The sequence below is a fragment of the Zea mays genome, chromosome 1 (assembly GCF_902167145.1).
Source record: "Zea mays cultivar B73 chromosome 1, Zm-B73-REFERENCE-NAM-5.0, whole genome shotgun sequence".
Classification (NCBI taxonomy): domain Eukaryota; kingdom Viridiplantae; phylum Streptophyta; class Magnoliopsida; order Poales; family Poaceae; genus Zea; species Zea mays.
In genome coordinates this window covers 298,867,744-298,888,160 of record NC_050096.1, presented here as the reverse complement: position 1 = coordinate 298,888,160, position 20,417 = coordinate 298,867,744, and the positions used below count along the sequence as shown (strand labels likewise).

Genomic DNA, 20,417 nt, shown 5'->3' with positions numbered 1-20,417 from the left:
CAAAGCAAACTTATACACTGTGTTGTACTCATCAGGAGCATTGTACTCGTCATCTTGTTTCTTGTTAACGCCAAAGTTGATGTCTGAAACCTTTGCAACATCGTCTTCGGTCAAGGATATGCATGAACTGTTTAGTGTTACATGAGTGTTTTGCTGGTGTGTATATTGCAGACGTGACTGCTAGTTCAGGTGCTCCGCTTCGTTAACTGCAGCAGTGTTTTGACGACAATTAGTAAAAGCTAAAATGAGTGTTATTCTATCAACAACTACTAATACCATGTGCCTTAGTATGGCGAGTACATACACTTACATGTATTACATGTATTCTTTAGATGGATAATAATAGATAACCATTTTACTCATTTTTCATATCTGAAGACATCTTAGAGGTTAAACTCTTTGCTACTCTCATGTATTATAGGTGAGTATGAATAATGTATCATACAAACATGCTAAATTGAGCAGCGAGGAGATACCGTTGTGTTGTCAGCGGACCATAGGGTTAAGTTGTCCCTCAGGAGCTGCATGATTAAGGTGCTATCTTTGTATGAATCCTCGCCAAGCGTATCCAACTGAGAAATAGCCTCATCAAACGCCTGCAAAGAATAGTTGATCAGAAATAAAATTCACATGTGCCATAAAAAAATCGCTCCTCAGATTGTACGCATCATGCATTCGTGTTGTCTAGCATATGATCATCAGCTTTCTCAATCAACAACAAATACCATGTGATTCTTCTAGATCAACATACCAACACAACAATAATATTAATAAGAAAGGTATGGCGATGAATTACTGCTGCCACTGCTAGATAAGGTATTGGTTCGTGCGGCAAAAGTGCCAAAAATGCTCATTACCAAAGCATGAAGAGAGGCACATATCGTAGCCAACAATGCAATTATGCCCAGATGTCCAACAGTGAACTGAAACAAAAGAAATCTGCAATCCACTTGAAACTAAAGCCCATATGAGTAATCATATAGAACCAGCAGAGTCATCCAGTTGCTCTGATGAACAAGCAACAGAAGGATCTAATAATACTTGCAGTGAAACAGTAAAATTTCTGTGTTTTAGTTTTGGAAGACCAATTCACATTCAATTTTGCACCTTTTCTTTCAGCCCAGATTCAAACAAGCAACACAAAAGACAGTTACAACTCAGAAAGCTACAACAGCAAATAGAAAGACAAATGTGATACCTACCTGCCTGGCAAGGTTGCAAGCTTTGTCTGGAGAGTTCAGAATCTCGTAATAGAAAACTGAGAAGTTAAGTGCAAGTCCAAGTCTTATGGGATGAGTAGATGCCAGTTCCGCCAACGCAATATCCTACAAGTATAAGGCAGACATTTTTTAAAAGATATTGAATTGCAGTGCTTAAGGGAAAATATATCCACTATTGACTAAAAGTAGTTAAGCAATAATCAAATACAAGGTTGTTATGACCAATGATAACATGAACCAACCTGAGCTGCGTTATAAGCTATCATTGTACTCTCTGCAGCTTCCTTCCTCTCAGCACCAGTCTTAAACTCAGCAAGGTACCTTCCAATCGAAAAACAAAAAATAAAAAAGTGCACCAAATTAGAAATATTATTATAGACTATATATGGATTAACCTAACAATATAATGTTCCACTTCCTAACCTGTGATAATCTCCCTTCATCTTGAGGTAAAACACCTTCGACTCTGCAGCAGTGGAGGAAGGCACAAGGTGAGAGTCGATCAACTTCAGGATACCATCACAAATGTTGCTCAATTCAGCCTCAATCTTGCCACGGTACTCCTTGATCTGAATAACATGTTCCTCATTCTTGCGGGACTCCTCCTTATGCTCAATGGAGGAGATAATGCGCCATGAGGCACGGCGGGCCCCAATTACGTTCTTGTAGGCAACAGATAAGAGGTTCCGCTCCACAAATATGAACGCCTTCTAGAGATGGTCTCAAGCAGTACAAAGCAAACTTATACATTGTGTTGTACTCATCAGGAGCATTGTACTCGTCATCTTGTTTCTTGTCTCAACGCCAAAGCTGATGTCTGAAACCTTTGCAACATCGTCTTCGGTCAAGGATATGCATGAACTGTTTAGTGTTACATGAGTGTTTTGCTGGTGTGTATATTGCAGACGTGACTGCTAGTTCAGGTGCTCCGCTTCGTTAACTACAGCAGTGTTTTGACGACAATTAGTAAAAGCTAAAATGAGTGTTATCCTATCAACAACTACTAATACCATGTGCCTTAGTATGACAAGTACATACACTTACATGTATTACATGTATTCTTTAGATGGATAATAATAGATAACCATTTTACTCATTTTTCATATCTGAAGACATCTTAGAGGTTAAACTCTTTGCTACTCTCATGTATTATTAAATACTTACAGAAGAATGCGCCAGGAATTGCATGTTCAAGTACACACGAGCAAGCACTCCTGTTGACCGAAGGTTGTTCAGTGAACTGGCATATTCAAGTGGCCACAGTAGCAAGTGTACCACATTGGTGATTGGTGGATGAGAAGTTGAATGAACACAAATATGAGAACTTATTGATATTTGCGCTAAACCAACTGATATGTTCCAATATTGCAAGTGCGTACAAGTTATTAATTATTGTAGTCATTTCACAAAGTAATGTTCATGCACGGTGTTTGTGAATGCACAAAAGGAAGCATCTGGCATCTGTTTAGCGATGTAACAAGTGTATAGAATCATTAAGGAAGTGAAAAGCATCACCTGACCATCAGGACCAGTCTGTGTCCATCATATCTGGGTTTGGCTTATACTTAAGGAGGTCTTCCTCATCCGAATGCCCATCCTTCCAGTATATAAATTTGGTCAAACATTAGATAGTTTGACTTAGGACCAAGTTTTTTTGGAACAAAAGGAGTACAAAGTATTTGACAATATGTATACATGTAACAAGTAGATGGATGATAGTGATTGGAGCGTCAGTATACTAATCAGTATGTTCAATTTTTCACCATTGATGAGATACAGGAGAATTTGATTATTCTATCTTTAATCATGGATGAGAAAACATAAAAATGACTTCAACTTTCCTTTTGTGTGAAACCTCAGCGACACAATAATATAAAGGAAATCTGTTTATAAGAATGATGTTGGCCACTTACCCATCCAAATGAAAAGGGGAGGTTATTTCCGGTTCCTAGAGGCACAGTTGCCACTGGAGGTGGGTGGGAAAGCTTAAGGTCACTGACTACCCCAAGCAACCAGCTAGCTGTACCATCACCGCCTGCAACCTAATTGAAATCTGTTAAGTCAAAATAAGTACAATGGGAAAGCAAAAGAGATAGATACCACAGTATAACAATAATCTAAATTCTGAAAGTGTTATGACTCACAATTAGCCTCAGTGTCCTCCAAATTTGAACTGCAAGAAAGTGTCCTTCCATCTTCAGCCTTTCAAGGTTGGCATATAAACGATGCAATACCTTATCTGGAGCCTCTTTTGAGAGATCAAAAACCTGAAAGTAACTGAGCAGCTCCCACAAAAATTACAGATTCAAAATGCAATTAAGACCAGAAGCATATTTCCATGGTCTAGCATTTCCAGAAAGACAAAAGGTACATGTGCTTCATTGAGAAGCTCACGATATGTTTTGATTAAACTACTTCAAGTTGGCCTCCAGATCTTGAGTTGATGAAAACACTACAATGGGGTAGGGTGCCGCATGATCAACAAGTACTTGTTGGGCACCTGGCTTTAGAATGTAATATGGAATGTAGTAGTCCTCCAGAGGCCCACATGGTTTAGAACAAGAACCAACCACGGTCTCTGCCTCACCTTCCATCCTGCAAAATCGTTCTCATAATTTTAATGGGATAACTCACTGGTGCTACAAATGTTTGCTCCCTCCATTCATGAATACAAGGCATATTTAGATTGGGTGGTCCTGAATTATTTTATCTTTACAACAGAATCAACACCATCCTAAAAGCGCTTTGGATATGAACCTATTGGTGCAACATATGTGCATGAAGCATGAATAATTCCACTAATTGTTGGTCAAGTTGGATATGAATCTTTTGATGCAACACTTGTGCACGAAGCATGAATAATAATGTGACCAATTGTTGGTCAAAACTTGAAAAGTTTGAGTTTTGCAAATCAAATACTCCCACAAATAGATGATGGATCTGCTATTTTAGCATCATCAACATAAAATAACCGTGAATAATTTTTTGAGCACATCAGATTACAGGAAATGGAGAAGGAAAAGAGTAAGAAGCGGGCAGAGTTTATTGTTTATTGTGCAAAATTAGCAAACATGTAGTTGTTATTAAGTCCAGTCCAAACAAAGGGGAGAAGGCATTGTTCGTTAGAGTCTGAGCTGCCATCAAAACAACTAAGCCACTTAGTATCAATCTGCACCCATGAATCTCACAGATCTAGCAAAACAAAATGGAACCAAAACACACATGAGGCTTAACAGCGAGTTGGAAAATCTGCGACAGAATTCACCTTCCAGTCAAGGAGCAGGAGGAAGGCCTCAAGGCCCTAGGCACCGCAGTCGATGTAGTCGTGGTTAACATGCGAGAACATCACTACATCTGTCAGCCAACACGTAACAAAACTCAACCTTTAAGAAAAGCAAACTGGTTATAAGTAACAATATATTGACATACATAAGTTTACAACATTTTAGTAAAGAGTTTGAACTGAAAGTTATACCAGCCAACTTTAAAGAAAGTACAAAGCTCTAACTTTTACATGTATTAATATGTAGCACAAACTTCATTTTGCTTCAAAGAAAGTAAGTAGCTGCAGGTTATTAAGTTAGCAGTCAACATGAGGCAATATAATTTCTTTAAGAAATTGCATATACATGAAAAACAACAATCTCAAACTGTAGCTATGAACAAAATTCGATGAACAGTAAAAAAGAAGTGAAAATTATTATATCAATCATAGAGGTTATAAAGCATGAGATTAATAGGTATACCTATATAATTGTACCATGAGTCATGTATGCATAACTTTCAGAGTGCAATAATGAAAGCACATCTTTCAGCATTCCCAGCTGATCTTGGTATGGACATTGTAATCTGCACTACTGAGAGGAAAAGGAGCACCAATTAGACTCTGCACCTGGAGCTCTACAAGAAAAGGCTAAATAACATGTAAAACTGTGACAAATATGCATCTCCCTCGTTAACGGGCATGCAAACAAGCGAAAATACAATGCTTTCTTCCTGGAGAGCTTTGTAGAATACATATATCTCACATTTCTGTGTGCTGTTATGCAGAGTAATGATGGCAGATACTGGTGTAGCAGGAGCTTGGCCTGAAGCCCGTGCCTGATTCTTCTCTGTGTGAGGACTTGGTTCTTGGTTTGGCTGTGGGGAACAAATTTGGAACTGTCGTCAACTGCATGACTTCAGTTCAGGTTTAAAACCTTATCTAGCTTATTGTGATTGTCTTGATTATGCCATTAAAGAACTTTTAAGATTTGTGTATTATGCCACTAAGACATATTACCTTCTCTGTGTTAAAAAGGCATGTTCTGCTTAAACGACTCGGCCAACTACGGCTCTCAGTTGTAGTCTTCATGGTTTTGTTCCTCCATTCTTGGCACGTCCTTATCTGCAAATGAATGTCAACATAGTTTTTTAAGCACAGTAAAGAAGTTAAGAAGCAATCACAAAATATTCTAGTTTTGCTCACCAACTAATCTAGCTTGGAATGACAAAGATAGTACCTTGACAGTTATCTTCAAGCCACTGTAATCAGTACAAAACAATTTAAAACGAGATTAATTAATAAGCATTGATCACCAGAAGAAGGGGTGGGGAGAGAGAAATGATGGATGCATTGGTTTAGTTTGTGGGCTGAAGCAACCTGTTGCTTATTGCTGGTATACTTTCTGGCACCCTTTGGCCAAATATCAAAGACCTCTCGTTCTCCCAATCAAATGCAGGCTCATATGCTGGCAGTGGTGACAGACTACAGTGCTGAGAAAAACACAGATGATAAAGATATGTTAATGTTCAACACCAAGATGAGAATTGATAATGATTGTAATAACTTGGAGGAAAAATTGTCACATGAGAGCTTTAAAGAATAAAAACACATGGTATGTTATTTCGAAAGGCTTAAAATGATTTTACCAGTCTTCAAATTTAACCAAAACCAGTGGCAAGGTATAAGATTTGTTGTCGTGGATCGACAACATATTTCGAACAGGCCAAACCAATGAACCTACCAAAAGGCAACTCACCAGCACCTTTTGCGTCATCCAGACTACAAGTAATGTAAAACTATTGTTGCTATCTTCAACCTTAAACACAGGCCAAACCAAACCTACTAACTTCAGCACAATTTGGTTGACCAAGAAGGTTTTAGCACCTTCTTCTAATTCAGATAAACAGAGTAGTATGATTTTAGCGTGGGAACCTATCTTTTTGTAGAATTTAACCAACCAATAGGGGACAATGTTGGTCACTGTATGTAGCACATATAGAGTTTTTCTGAATATCACATGAAGTCAATACCCTTAGTAAGTAACCTTTTATCTATCATCGAATGGCCAACTACCAACCAAATTTGACCAGAACCACATGAGTTATCAGTCCACGCTTGACACGTGTATGTCACAGAAACAAGAAAATAAGACCTATAGTAATAACTGCACCATTGTCCATCACCCCACAGCCAATCGCGACGGTAGTAAATAGAAGCTTGTGACTTGTTAGCTACATTACCTGAAGGAATGACGCTAAAAATATACTCAACTTACCAATGAGATGTTTCATAGGGATTCTAGCAAATGCAAGGGCAGCACAGGAAGCATTAATTGCACATGGCAGGAGCTAAGCACTGTCAAGGAAACAAGGGCTAGCTTCGATTGAAAAAAATGAAGCTACTCATATTTTGGGTTTACAGGTCTTGGAGTGCACATGATGTTCATAGGGACAAAGATTCAACTCCCTTAAATTCCACACCTAGTTGATGTGATCGATTTACTCATGCCTTCATGCATTATTCCCTATAAGTTACTACCTAATTGATCCTAGCGAATTTATCCAAAAAATCAATGGCAAAGAGTCAACAACCTAAAAATTGAACTTTTAATATTGAATGCAGGACAACAAATGCAATAAACATAAAGCAGCCAAACTATATTACTGCTACATCATGTGGAAAGATATAGAGCCATCATCACCCACAACCTGTAATAGCGAGATTAACAATGGAAAAGTGATGTTTAGTGTATGAGCATGGACAACGATAGCCAACATAAGAGGATGTACAATGGATGTGCTTAGAGATGATGACTGGCCAAAAACCTTTTGGAAGTGGGCATCCTATCCTAGTAATTATTGTACCTCCCATCAATACTATAAGTTGTTCATTAGTTCACATAAGCACATCAAGTCTGCACCCTTGGGGATGCACTGAGAAAGCTAGTTATTAAGGTTAAAATAAGAGAACTAAGAGGTGCATTTTACTTTGTTTATGGCATTTCCAGTGCAATTGATATAATTGGCTCTAATAAGAGTAAAAAATATGTCCACTGATTTTCCATCGGTTCGCCAAAATCAGTACTATATATGATTTACTATATAATGCACCTAACTACATTGTACCAAACAAAGCCACCAACAATGGTGGAACTGTATATAGAACAACAGAAGTAAATCAAGAGTAGCATGGTAGCTACCAGCCAGGCGAACATTACCTGAAGCACGACAGAGGTGGTGGTGTTAGGATGAACTGTGAGCAAGCAAATACTCTGCAACGTCCTCTTGAGTGTCATCTCATACTCCCTCTCTTGCCTTCCTGCAAAAACAACTCACCATTTCAGTGACCCAGTAACACGCACAACCGTGGGACAAAACGAACTCGAGGGGAAGAGTTCATTTTGAGATTGCGAAATGATAGAAGTAGAACAAGATAAGTAACTCCTTGATGGTTCAACCTCTCTAAACTCATGTCATTAAAAAAAAGGGTCAAACAAGTATCCTAATCTGCGCAAGTATCCACGCAATGGTTGAATCTCCCTCAACATCTCAAGGATGTTGCACGCGAAACCCCCATGAATTGGTTTCAAAACTAATTGGACCTCTGGTGTTTGGCTGCCATTGTTCTGGGGCCATGTAATTTGGACTTCCAAATTTTCTCTAGATGAGGTCTAGATTAGGTAATGAAAGGCCAAACTGCAAGCCTAGGAAGAAGAGCTCGCAGTAAAGGCGACATGAGGTAGCAGGCGCAACAGGGATACTGGTTTAGGGATGAAAACGGGACGGGTACCGGATACAGGTATGAAAACGGGACGAAATTTCGGATATAGATATTGGTTCGACTTTCCATAGTAGTGAATTTCAGACTGGGGTAAAAAATCCCCTCGCCTGCCACCACACCAAAGCATGGGTCGAAGACCCAAACCATAGTCACAAGAAACGGGTACAGTGGTAGCGACCCTCGACCCAGGTACGCAGGGTCATTTTTGTTCCCACCATGTAAAAATCTCTCACAGGTAGCATACCATGTTCCTCAACCTTATCGATCCACTAACTTTGTGACTATGACCCGGACGAGGTCGCGGTCGCTCACGCGGACAAGGTTATTTTGGCATGTATGAGAGGTCTTCTCTATCACACAATGCTCGGAGGTTGTCTTAGCCCCGCAAGTCAAGTTTTTATAAGTGCCCGATCATAATCAAATGTATTTTCATTTCATTAATAAACATTCACGTAAGTGACAGTACCAATTTACTGTCTCTCTCTACCAAAGAAGCATGTTATGGATTCTGCTTGTTAGACTACCAGTCACGACAGACATCTTGTATGTGCTGGTAAGAAGAAGTGAAATTGGCATAAAATTGTCTTAACAAAGATGACAGCAATATTGGGGAATAGGCAACAGGTGAAGCTTTAGGCATCTATCATCAGGTTCCGTATGAAATATTTACCTTCTTGCTTAGATTCACTCACAAAATGGAAGCTTGAACCCCCAGTGTGTTCTCGGAGTTTATAGATGCACACTACAAAAAATGGTATAAAAAACAGATTCTAAAATGATACAAATGACCACCCTTTCGACCAATTCGTAAGATTGACAAGATCTAACCAGACCACTTGTTGTCCCAACAGCCAAAGTCATGCTTAATGAACAAAAGGCTAGAGATGATACAGAAGCATTAGATGCATTGCTTCATTACATTGTAATATTTTAAATGTATTTTAAATCATTTTGTCTCGACAGACATTCACGTAAGTGACCGTTATGTTGGGATCAAGGGTATGAATTGCGACTGGAAATTTTTGTGCTTCAGGAAGAGGAGTTCCCTCTTTTGAGTTTTGCACAGAAAATAGAGAGCCACCATCATAAAAATTTAGCTGTCCAGGATTTGTCAAAATAAAAAGTGTAGAAGTTCTGCTTTTATCAGGAACCCCAGTATCAGGAATAAGAATCATATCAGCAAATGATCCATCAAGTTTGAGATCAGTTCGTGACATCTCACTGATTCTAATCCAGCAGTTGATTCCAGGCTAAGAACCTGCAAGAGAATGAGCAATTTTGTCATTGATGGAGGCTGAGTTTTCTGCAGTGCAATATTTGGGAAACAATTATGTTCTTCCATGTTCAGGGAAGTGATTCCGATAGGTATGTATACATTATTTGGCTGCTGAGACCTGAACTAAAAAATATCTTCAGAATTGTTTGGGTCTACAAGATGGGTTCTGCCTGAGGAAACAATTCTTATACTTGCAGGAAACTCTCATGGTTGGTCATGTTTCATGCAAACTCGTGTTGCCCTATCGCCATGCCAAGCTAGTACTGTGTCTCTACACTAAACACATGTCACAGGCTCACAGCCAGGTGACCATGATTTCAGTTCAGGAAGCTAGGAATTCACTTTACCAAATTTGTAAAGCAGCAAACCTAAGAAGACATAGCGTGTGCACAACAGCCTTTAAGATGGCAAGCAAAAGAAATTGTAATAATGAGTAAAAAAAATAGGCAAACCGTGAGAACTTCTTCAGATCCCATATCATCGCCGCCATAAACAAAAAGATGCCCTCCTTTATTAGAATGTACTGCTGACCCAGCAGACCAATGCAAGACAATAACAAGAAGCCTACGACTCCCTGAGGCCAGCTGTAGCTTAACAACATTAGATGAAACATCACTTTGCTTCTCTTGTCTGGAGGATTTTGTAGTCATATCCCATAGAAGTATGTCACCTGTTATATAGCCCACCGCAACAGTTGAGCCCTCTCTTGAAGCCCAACAAAGAGAGCAAATTTCTCTTTCTTCTTCACTGTCATCAATAGTAGTATTTAGTTGATCTTCACCAGAATCCCCCTGAGCACCATTGATTTGACCCTTCATGCGTAAATCCCCATAGCCTCTGACAGAAACTGCACGGTCCTCAGATACATCCCAAAGAACCAACAACCCTCTCTCATATGCAATTAGCAACCTGCATAAAGGCTATAATTCTTCAGTGCCTATGAATGAGAATTACGGGTGAAAACAAAGCTATCGTTCTTCTTTCAAACTTTCTTGCATAAAAACCTTATTTACGGTATTCTAGGACATGTTATGGATCCCTTAATTTCTTGTATTGGTCTATTTTGGACCCTCCTTTTCTTCTTAATATAATGATGCACAGCTCTCCTTCGCGTTCGAGAAAAAAAGGATAGTACCATAATTTCCATATATCTATTTTGAGATGTGAAGTCTGACCATCCTAATATTCTATACTAACACCTATCGATAAATCTGTTGGTAAATGTCTCAATAATAACTAATGGATATCAACCAAAGTTCTACAAGTTACATAGACCTTACCTTGTCCCAAAAGTGTCAGGCTGGATCAGTATTCCAACAATAGGTTGAGGATCCTGTAACGAAACACCAGATCTTTCTGTGGAAAACAACAGGGATACTGCAAGCCTAGGAAGAAGAGATCACGCTTAGGATGGGGAATCAAATGCTAGCTCCTCCTCATGATCTCCACGAGCGCGACGAACTGGAACAACAAGTACAAGAAACCAGTGTACCTGCGCAGGCAACAGAACGGATGGCTGACGCGCAGTGAACGGAGTCGCCAACCCAACTAACATAGTAACATGCGAATGAAGGCCATAGGAACCAAGGGGATTTCGTGTGCACGAGCGTACCGGAACTGGGCGTAGTTGTTGTAGTAGTCGCGGGCCCAGCACCTGTGGGTGTCGATGTTGAGCACGACGAGGTAGAGCCTCGCGACGACAGCCCTGGTCAGCAGCGCTCCACGCTGCATCGCCGTGGCCCGGCGCTTGCAAGATAGGATGGCGGGCACGAGCCGGTCGATCGGCAGACCTGACCTATGCGTGAGGAGGCGAGGTCCTTGCCTCCTTGGAAGCGGAGCTAGTGCGGGAGCCGGAGGCAAAGCTAGGGGCAACGAGGGCATCTCTGCGGGCTACCGCCGCCACGGCGTGAGCGGATCGAGGCGAGCGTGATGGCCACCGTTCCACGAGTACCCCACCATCGCAGCGGGCAGGATTCGGGTCGGCGGTGTGCGACGTGACTCGCGGCGGCACGTACCTAGCGGCGGCGGCGTGGTGCGTGGAGGCGACGACGACGAGGTCCACGTCGTCCGAGGACGCGGCGGTGTCGGGGAGCTTCTGTGTCGGCCGGACACTCGCCGCTGCCCGCTCTGTCACGCGTCGGCGACGGGGTGGCCCACTGCTGCGCCTGGATCGCCATGGTGCTCGGATCGACGATGGAGATTGAGTAGGTGCGAAGGCGGCTGCCGTCGCTGCGTCAAAGATTCGCGAGCATCAGAGTTCAGGGTGGAGATTGTCTGAAGCGCGGGGGTGGGGGGGGGGACGCGAGAACCGCGGAGGTGGGGGGACGGTGGCGCCGGGGTGGGTGAGGGGACGGTTGCTGCGCACGCGGGCGCCGCCGAAGGTGGTAGGGTGAGGGAGGGGTGACGTATGGCGCGGTCGACATATGATCCTACGGCCACGGAGCCACAGAACAAGATCCGACGGCCAAGGAGAGGCAGAACAAAAAAAGTCAGGCTACTCTTACAGCCTTAATAGATAGTAGAGATATGCTCACTTCCCTCTCAGCTGATATCGCGCGCGGCTGACGGTTGGAGCGGACACGGGAGCGTTTGGCAAACGAAGCTGAAAAAAGCAGCTCGTGAAGCTGGCCGTGTGGCAGTTGGAGCTAGTAGGAGTGTCCGTACACACAAACGGCTCCCCGCCTCTCACTCTTTTCCCCGATGACCAGTTCTCACAAAAGGCAGGACGCAAGCAGCAGCCATATCCTCCAGGTTTCATGATTCTTCTCTTCATCCTCTGCTTCCATCTTCCTCCTTTGGAACTGGAGAAAGGAGAGGAGACAAAACCATCCAAGCGATCCGTTTCTCCCACTTGTCTCGCGCCACCATTATTGCCCGCCCAATGGGACGCCGCCGTATCCTCGCCGCGCCATAGTTTTAACCTTGCGTCCACGCCTGCCCAAGTGCCCATCCCACTTTTCTTCCACGCAAAGGATTTTCTCTCTCTCTCCTTTTCCATTTTAATACTGCACGATCTCTGATCGATTGATTCGGCCGAGATAACTGGAGCCTTGTGTTTTATTTCGGGGGTCTTGTACCAAAATAGCGTCGATTTTATCTACTTGACCCCTGACCCATTCTCTCTCTCTCTCTCCCTTTTCAATTTCGGGGGCTTTATTTCTCTCCTCCCACGCCTTGCATCTTCTTGATGCGTTGCGTCCCGACTCGAGGCAGACATCGGAGGCGCGCCACTGACTTAGCTCGCGATTTCTAGATCCGCAACCCTGCGCTGCTCAACTCCGATTCTTTTAGTTCGGATTCGGGTAGCAGCAGGGCTTCGGTGGCGATGACTTGATTGATACGAATTGGGGATTTCTTGCTGTTTGCGCCTCTCTTCGTATCGGCGCTGAAGGGCTCAGCTCGAGATTAGAACAATTTGGGTTTTGGGGTCTTTTCTTCTTCTACTACTGCTGGTCAAGTTCACAGAAATCGCTGGCTCCGTGGTCCAATGGACGAGTCCGGGGAAGCGAGCGTCGGCTCCTTCAGGATCGGGCCGTCGACGCTGCTGGGCCGCGGGGTGGCGTTCCGCGTGCTCCTCTTCAGCTCGCTGTGGCGCCTGCGGGCGCGCGCGTACGCGGCCATCTCGCGCGTGCGCAGCGCGGCGCTGCCGGTGGCGGCGTCCTGGCTGCACCTCAGGAACAGCCACGGCGTCCTCCTCATGGCCGTGCTCCTCGCCCTCTTCCTGAGGAAACTCTCGGCCGCGCGGTCGCGGGCGGCGCTCGCGCGCCGGCGCAGGCAGCACGAGAAGGCCATGCTGCATGCCGGGACGTACGAGGTCTGGGCGCGCGCCGCCAAGGTGCTCGACAAGATGTCTGAGCAGGTCCACGAGGCGGATTTCTACGACGAGGAGCTCATCAGGAATAGGCTCGAGGAACTCCGGAGACGGAGGGAGGACGGGTCGCTCCGGGACGTGGTGTTCTGTATGCGCGGCGATCTTGTTAGGAACTTGGGGAACATGTGCAACCCTGAACTTCACAAGGGCAGGCTAGAGGTAATTGACAAAGTAACCGTAGCTTCTACTAATTTACGCTGCTGATTTATAGTGATATATCTGTTTGTCCATGTTTTGTAAATTGTGATGGTCTTGAAAAATTCAAAATCACCTCTTAACTGCAACAAGAGATTCAGCAATACTAAAGATCGCTGAACTCTGAACTCAGCATCACTGTCATTCCAGTAACCATGGCTGATCTGTCGCAATGCAGGTTCCTAAGCTTATAAAGGAGTACATTGAAGAGGTTTCTACTCAACTAAGAATGGTGTGCGAATCTGACACTGACGAGTTGCTGTTGGAAGAGAAACTTGCCTTTGTTCAGGAGACCAGGCATGCCTTTGGGAGGACAGCGCTACTCTTAAGTGGGGGTGCTTCACTCGGGTCTTTCCATGTAGGTGTAGTGAAAACATTGGTTGAGCATAAGCTTCTGCCTCGGATTATAGCAGGATCAAGCGTTGGTTCCATCATATGTTCGATCGTTGCTACCCGTACATGGCCTGAGATTGAGAGCTTCTTCACAGACTCATTACAGACCTTGCAGTTTTTCGACAGGATGGGCGGAATTTTTGCAGTGATGAGGCGTGTCACCACTTATGGTGCACTGCATGACATTAGCCAGATGCAAAGGCTTTTGAGGGATCTCACAAGTAACTTAACATTTCAAGAGGCTTATGACATGACCGGCCGTGTTCTTGGGATCACCGTTTGCTCTCCTAGAAAAAATGAGCCACCCCGCTGCCTCAACTACCTGACGGCACCACATGTTGTTATTTGGAGTGCAGTAACCGCCTCTTGTGCATTTCCTGGGCTCTTTGAAGCTCAGGAACTGATGGCAAAGGATAGGTTCGGCAACATCGTTCCCTTCCATGCACCCTTTGCCACAGATCCTGAACAAGGTCCTGGAGCATCGAAGCGCAGGTGGAGAGACGGGAGCTTGGAGATGGATTTACCCATGATGAGACTTAAGGAGTTGTTTAATGTAAACCATTTCATTGTGAGCCAAACTAACCCTCACATTTCTCCACTCCTCCGGATGAAAGAGCTTGTTAGAGCCTATGGAGGGCGCTTTGCTGGAAAGGTATGTCTGTGGCCATATTGAGTAGGGCTAGGGACCTTTAGTTATGCTAGCTTCATAGCTTATGATTGTGATTTATCTTAGAATGCAGGCATGTAGTTCACGTTGCAGATAGTTATTTTATTTTCTTCAATAGTAGTTCATCTTCAGCGATTCCGCACATGCTGCTAGATTATCCATGATTATCATCTCCTGCACATGGCAGTATCCGGTGTGATTTAAGAGTTTATCCTGTGCTGTGATAGGACTTAGTGAAAAATAGTTAATGGTGGATATCCAACCAATATTCCATATTTCTATTGAAAACACTTTTGCATGTATTTTGTTTAACGCTGCTGGTTTTGCATCTTTCTTAAACATTGTTAGAGTGCTCTCTTTTAAAACTCAATTGCTATATGTATTTTTACCAGGCATAACTGTGATCTGATCTGTGTAGCTTGCTCGTCTTGCTGAAATGGAGGTTAAGTATCGATGCAACCAAATCCTAGAGATCGGTCTTCCAATGGGAGGACTTGCAAAATTGTTTGCCCAGGATTGGGAGGGTGATGTGACCATGGTTATGCCAGCAACACTTGCTCAGGTATCACTCTGCATTATGAGTAAGTTATTTAGGTGAAATTCAAACACTTTGAGTTAAAGATTTCCCCTCTAACATCTCTCCAACTTGCAGTACTTGAAGATCATTCAGAATCCAACATACGCGGAGCTCCAAATGGCTGCCAACCAAGGCCGCAGGTGCACATGGGAGAAGCTCTCCGCAATCAGAGCGAACTGCGCCATTGAACTTGCACTTGACGAATCCATAGCGGTTCTAAACCACAAACGGAGGCTAAAACGAAGCATGGAGAGGACGGCGGCGGCTTCGCAGGGTCACTCTAACTATGTCCGACCCAAGACTCCGAGGAGGATACCGTCATGGAGCCGCATCAGTCGAGAGAACTCTTTGGAGTCTCTCTCGGAAGAGATCTCTGCGGTTGCTGCTTCGTCCATGCAGCAAGGCGCTGCTCTTGTTGTCGGCGCACCACCAACGACTCTTTCTCAGCATGTTCGGCGCAGTTCTCATGACGGAAGTGAGAGTGAGTCAGAAACCATTGACCTTAATTCCTGGACCAGGAGTGGAGGGCCTCTAATGAGGACAGCGTCCGCCGACAGGTTCATCAGTTTCATCCATAACATTGAGATTGACACAGAATTAAGTAGGCCCTGTGCTGTGGAAGGTGATGCTGCAGGTATTTTGTCAGAATCTACCTTCCCAAACGGTCCACGACCGAACAATAGCTCAAGTGTTAGTATGCCAGGTAGATGCACAGAAAATTCTGGGACCGAGTCGTGCAACACTGTCAACACCAGAGCTTCTACTCCCACAAGCATGGCTGTTCGTGAAGGAGATTTGCTGCCGCCTGAAAGCACTACTGATAATGTCCTACTTAACATTGTGAAAAGAGACGCCCTGCAGGATGGTGTAACTGAATTGGCGGAAAGCTCCTGCGCTGAAGGATATGCGGCAAACTGTGACACCGTCTCAGGGCTAGACTGCTGAAGGTAACAAGACGCTCGCTGCTGACTTGAGCAATCAACAATTAGCTGATGATTAGATTCTTCTTGATTTTGATGATGAAAGGTCATTTATATGTAGCTCACTACAGCAACGCAGTGTAGGAAAATTGTACCTGCTCGATTTAAACTTTAAAGAGCATGCCATGAGTAGCTTTGTTAATGTTAATATTCACATCCATTGTGGAATTGTTGGTTGATGCATTTCTTAGCACGTCGAGCAACCATATCACAGCATGCCATGAGTTCGGCACTGGTACTTGGAATGTCCAAATCATCTGTTCGCTACATGTAACATGCAGTGGTTTATTAGTCTTGCAGACACTTCATACTACATCTTGTTCCTTAAAACCTCAACCCGGTTGCCTTCACGCCCTCGTTTCACGCACCTTGTGTGCCTTCGCGACATGACGCATGGCGTCAAGCAGCCCGTGGGCAACGCCCCGTTTATCTCCCCCACGTGACACTCGCGTGAGCACACGGGCCGTCGCCTACTCGCTCACCCCGAACACGCACATCTTGGCTCCCCGGGACATCCGAACATGTGTCTCCTCGTCCCGTTCGTCGCTGCCTAGAGTATGTATGGACGTCAGGACGTGCTCGCCCCTTCGGCCCCTTCGGTGAGGCCGGTCGTCGTAGTCCGTAGACGGGCCCAGCGTCACGTTCACTTCGACCCAATGCCCTTCGCCCACCGCACGGGAGACGCTCTACCGCTGCTATGGAGCGTCCCACACACAACTGCAGCGAGCAGAGGACACGGTTCGTTGCGTGACCGTCGTCGTTGTACCCGCCACCCGATGGCTGCGCATGGGATCCAGGTTTGAACAGTGCGGCGACATGGCCACCGTTCGCGGACACTGTTGTCCTACTCCGACCCAATCGCGCTTCGTCCACCGCACGGGACCGCTCCAACCTTCTTTGTCCACACGAGAGCCAATCTACCACAGCTATGGTGGGCTCTGGCTCCATGCGGACCCACACGCAGCTGCAGCGAGCAAAGGGTGCGACTCGTTGCGCGATCCTTGTCGCCGAGCCCGGCACCTGCGGCTGTGTACAATCTCTAGATCTTAGCACTGCATTGACATAGTCGTCGACGTTGTTGTCCTCTCCACAGACACCTTTCTCCAATTTATTATGTGTCTCCCCCAAACACCCGTCCCCTCTTGCATTTTAGAAACCTACATCTATCGTCGTCCTCAGTCCTGCTTTCTTTGTTGTGGGGTTCTCGCCAAACACCATTCTCAAGACTCCCTCGCTTTGCCGCTGATGGCGTTCGTGTTCTAAACCCCTCTGTGTGACTAGGTTAGTTCGCCTATTGACATCTACTTGTGCATCTTGTTGATCTGGTTGTTGGAAACCTCATTACTTGTAATCCAGAATTTTTTATTTGAATGCCTGGTATCAGGTTCGTGCTCTTCACCCATCCAGATGTTCATACTAGAGTTCTGCATATTCTAGTATCGATATTTGGGTCCAACGCTTGTTAGTTAGACATCATGGTTTTCTGTGTTCCTATTTCACGCTTACACCTGTATCTGCTCCTGATTAAAGTTTTCTCCATTTGATGTTATTGATGGGTTATCCTGAGGACCTCTAGGGCTCATGTCAATATTACTAGCTAATCAGGGACTAGATTCCTAGTTGGAATGTGAACTCATTGTATTTCATAAAGGCGGTGGTTACATATATAGACACAAAACCCTAACCCTAATGGGCTAGCAGCCCAACAATGGTGCCCCCAACACAGTCTAACATCCCCTACAGTCGCAATGGGGGCACCGCACACGATGAGACTGGAGTAGAAGTCAAAGGTAGGAGCCGACGAGTTGATATCCCCCGCAGTCCCAGCGTCATGAGGGTGCGAATGTTGTGGCTGGAGTAGAGACCTATGTGGACTCCGAGAAGACGATAGCCCCTGGATGCCGAGAAAGCCGAAGTCGAGGTGGCCGTTGTTGGGAGACACGCAACAATAGCATGTTCTTCGGGAGGGGGCGACGTTCGAGCGTCAATGGTCGGCAGAGTGACACAACAAAAGAGCACTGGCAGACCGACCTTCTTGCTTCTTCGATTGTCCGGACGTCGAGGAGCCCCACCAGGGAGGCCGACGGCAGCGCACACGTCTGCGCCGGTCATGGTGAAAGGGAAATGTGCCTTTGGGCAATTTCTATTATGTTTTAATGATTAAGTGTCCAACACATTTAAATAAGCTCTCATATGCTAAACAAAGAGAGAAGTGATAATCAAGGCAAAAGTATGGTTCTAGACTTAGTACATTGGTTTTTGTGTGTACTAATATATTTGTCTAAGTGCTAGAATCAGAGAAAAGAGAAGAAGAAAAGGACTTGGCTGGAGCAGCCAAGGCTCAGCTCGGTCTGGCACACCAGACTGTCCGGTGGTGCACCGGACAGTGTTCGGTGCGCCAGGCTGGCTTCCGGCGAACTGGCCGCTCTCGGGAGAACTTGGCGGCGTACGGCTATAATTCACTGGACTGTCCGGTGAGCCAACGGCCGCCAGAGCAACGGTCGGCCGCGCAATCCGCGGGCGACACGTGGCCCGCACCAACGGTCGGATGGGGGCACCGGACTGTCCGGTGTGCACCGGACTGTGTACGGTGCGCCAACCAGCCCGGAGTTGCAACGGTCGGCTGCGCCAATTTAGGAAGGAGATCTGCACCGGACATGCTACAGTGACTGTCCGGTGCGCCACCCGACAGAAGGCAAGAATTGCCTTCCTTGTTGGCTTCCAACGACTCCTAGCTGCCTTGGGGCTATAAAAGGGACCCCTAGGCGCATGAAGGAGGAATCCAAGCATTCACTAAACAATTCTAAGTCTCCACTCTCCGTTTCCACGCACTTGATTGATCGTGTTAGTGATTTGAGCTCCGTTCTAGCTGTGAACTCTCTGTGCTTCATTTGAGCTCAAGTCTTGGCTTGTGTGCGTGTGTTGTCTTGCGAATTTGTGTGTGTTGCTCCCAACCTTACTCTTGTGTTTTTATTGCGATCTTTATTGTAAGGGCGAGAGGCTCCAACTTGTGGAGATTCCTCGCAAACGGGAAAATATATAAGCAAGAAAAGCTGTGGTATTCAAGTTGATCATTGGATCACTTGAAAGGGGTTGAGTGCAACCCTCGTCCATTGGGACGCCACAATGTGGAGGTAGGCAAGTGTTATACTTAGCTGAACCACGGGATAAATCACTGTGTCTCTTGTGTTGTCTTTCTTAGTGATTATTGTGATTCGCAAGAGCTCACTCTATAGCCATTTAGTTCTTTTGAGCACTAACATCCTTAACCAAGTTTTGTGGCTATTAGTTGTTGAATTTTACAGGATCACCTATTCACCCCCTCCCCCCTCTAGGTGCTCTCAATTGGTATCAGAGTCGTTCTTCACGCAAGGGACTAATCACCCGAAGAGATGGATCCTAAGGGAAAGGGGATGGTGGTCAACGACAAGGAGAAGGAGTCCTTCCTCAATGAGCCTAGAGATGACAATCCCACTAACGCTGGCTCGAGTCACGAGAAGAAGGACGGGAAGAAGAAGAGGCGCATCAAGAAGATCGTCTACTACGACACAACGAGTCTTCTTCTCCACCAAGAGACGACGACAACGAGAAAAAGAAACCGGTTAATTCAAATTATTCATTTGATTATTCTCGTATTCCTTTTAACTCAAATGCTCATTTGCTTTCAATTCCTCTTGGTAAACCTCCACACTTTGATGGAGATGACTACTCTTTTTGGAGTCACAAAATGCGTAGTCATTTATTCTCTCTCCATCCTAGTATTTGGGAGATAGTCGAAAATGGAATGCAATTTGATAGTACGGATAATCCTGTACTTATTAACGAGCAAATTCATAAGAATGCACAAGCTACCACTGTTTTGCTAGCTTCGCTGTGCAGGGATGAATACAACAAGGTGAGTGGCTTGGATAACGCCAATCAAATTTGGGATACCCTCAAGATCTCTCATGAGGGTAATGATGCCACCATGATCACCAAGATGGAGTTGGTGGAAGGCGAGCTGGGAAGGTTCGCAATGATCAGGGGAGAAGAGCCAACACAAACATATAATACGCTCAAGACCCTGGTCAACAAGATTAGGAGTTATGGGAGCACAAGATAGACGGACCACGACGTCGTCCGACTTATGCTAAGGTCGTTCACGGTAATTGACCCCCATCTTGTTAATCTAATTTGTGAGAATCCCAGGTACA

General features: G+C 44.9%; 2 protein-coding genes, 1 long non-coding RNA gene and 1 pseudogene across 3 annotated transcripts; 2 read left to right on the top strand and 2 right to left on the bottom strand.

Annotated features, from left to right (window-relative positions):
• Positions 1-185: 185 nt before the first annotated feature.
• On the bottom strand, positions 186-1,930 carry LOC103644240 (14-3-3-like protein GF14-C; the record flags this gene model as incomplete). The annotated part of the gene is made up of 5 exons (XM_008667437.2): positions 186-206; positions 477-596; positions 1,203-1,325; positions 1,463-1,541; positions 1,644-1,930. Coding segments are annotated over 5 exons (630 nt in total), but the record flags the coding sequence as incomplete, so codon positions are not given.
• Positions 1,931-5,270: 3,340 nt separating this feature from the next.
• Positions 5,271-5,614, top strand: LOC103644238 (uncharacterized). The gene is made up of 2 exons (XR_561550.2): positions 5,271-5,410; positions 5,521-5,614. It is a non-coding gene; the product is annotated as an uncharacterized lncRNA (long non-coding RNA).
• Positions 5,615-10,135: 4,521 nt separating this feature from the next.
• LOC103645707 (CASP-like protein 4A2) lies at positions 10,136-11,718 on the bottom strand (annotated as a pseudogene).
• Positions 11,719-12,655: 937 nt separating this feature from the next.
• LOC100382466 (uncharacterized) lies at positions 12,656-16,377 on the top strand. The gene is made up of 4 exons (NM_001175206.1): positions 12,656-13,571; positions 13,786-14,652; positions 15,086-15,229; positions 15,320-16,377. Exons 1-4 carry the CDS (start codon positions 13,029-13,031, stop codon positions 16,187-16,189), a joined length of 2,424 nt encoding a protein of 807 aa, NP_001168677.1. The 5' UTR covers positions 12,656-13,028; the 3' UTR covers positions 16,190-16,377.
• The last annotated feature ends 4,040 nt before the right edge of the window (positions 16,378-20,417 follow it).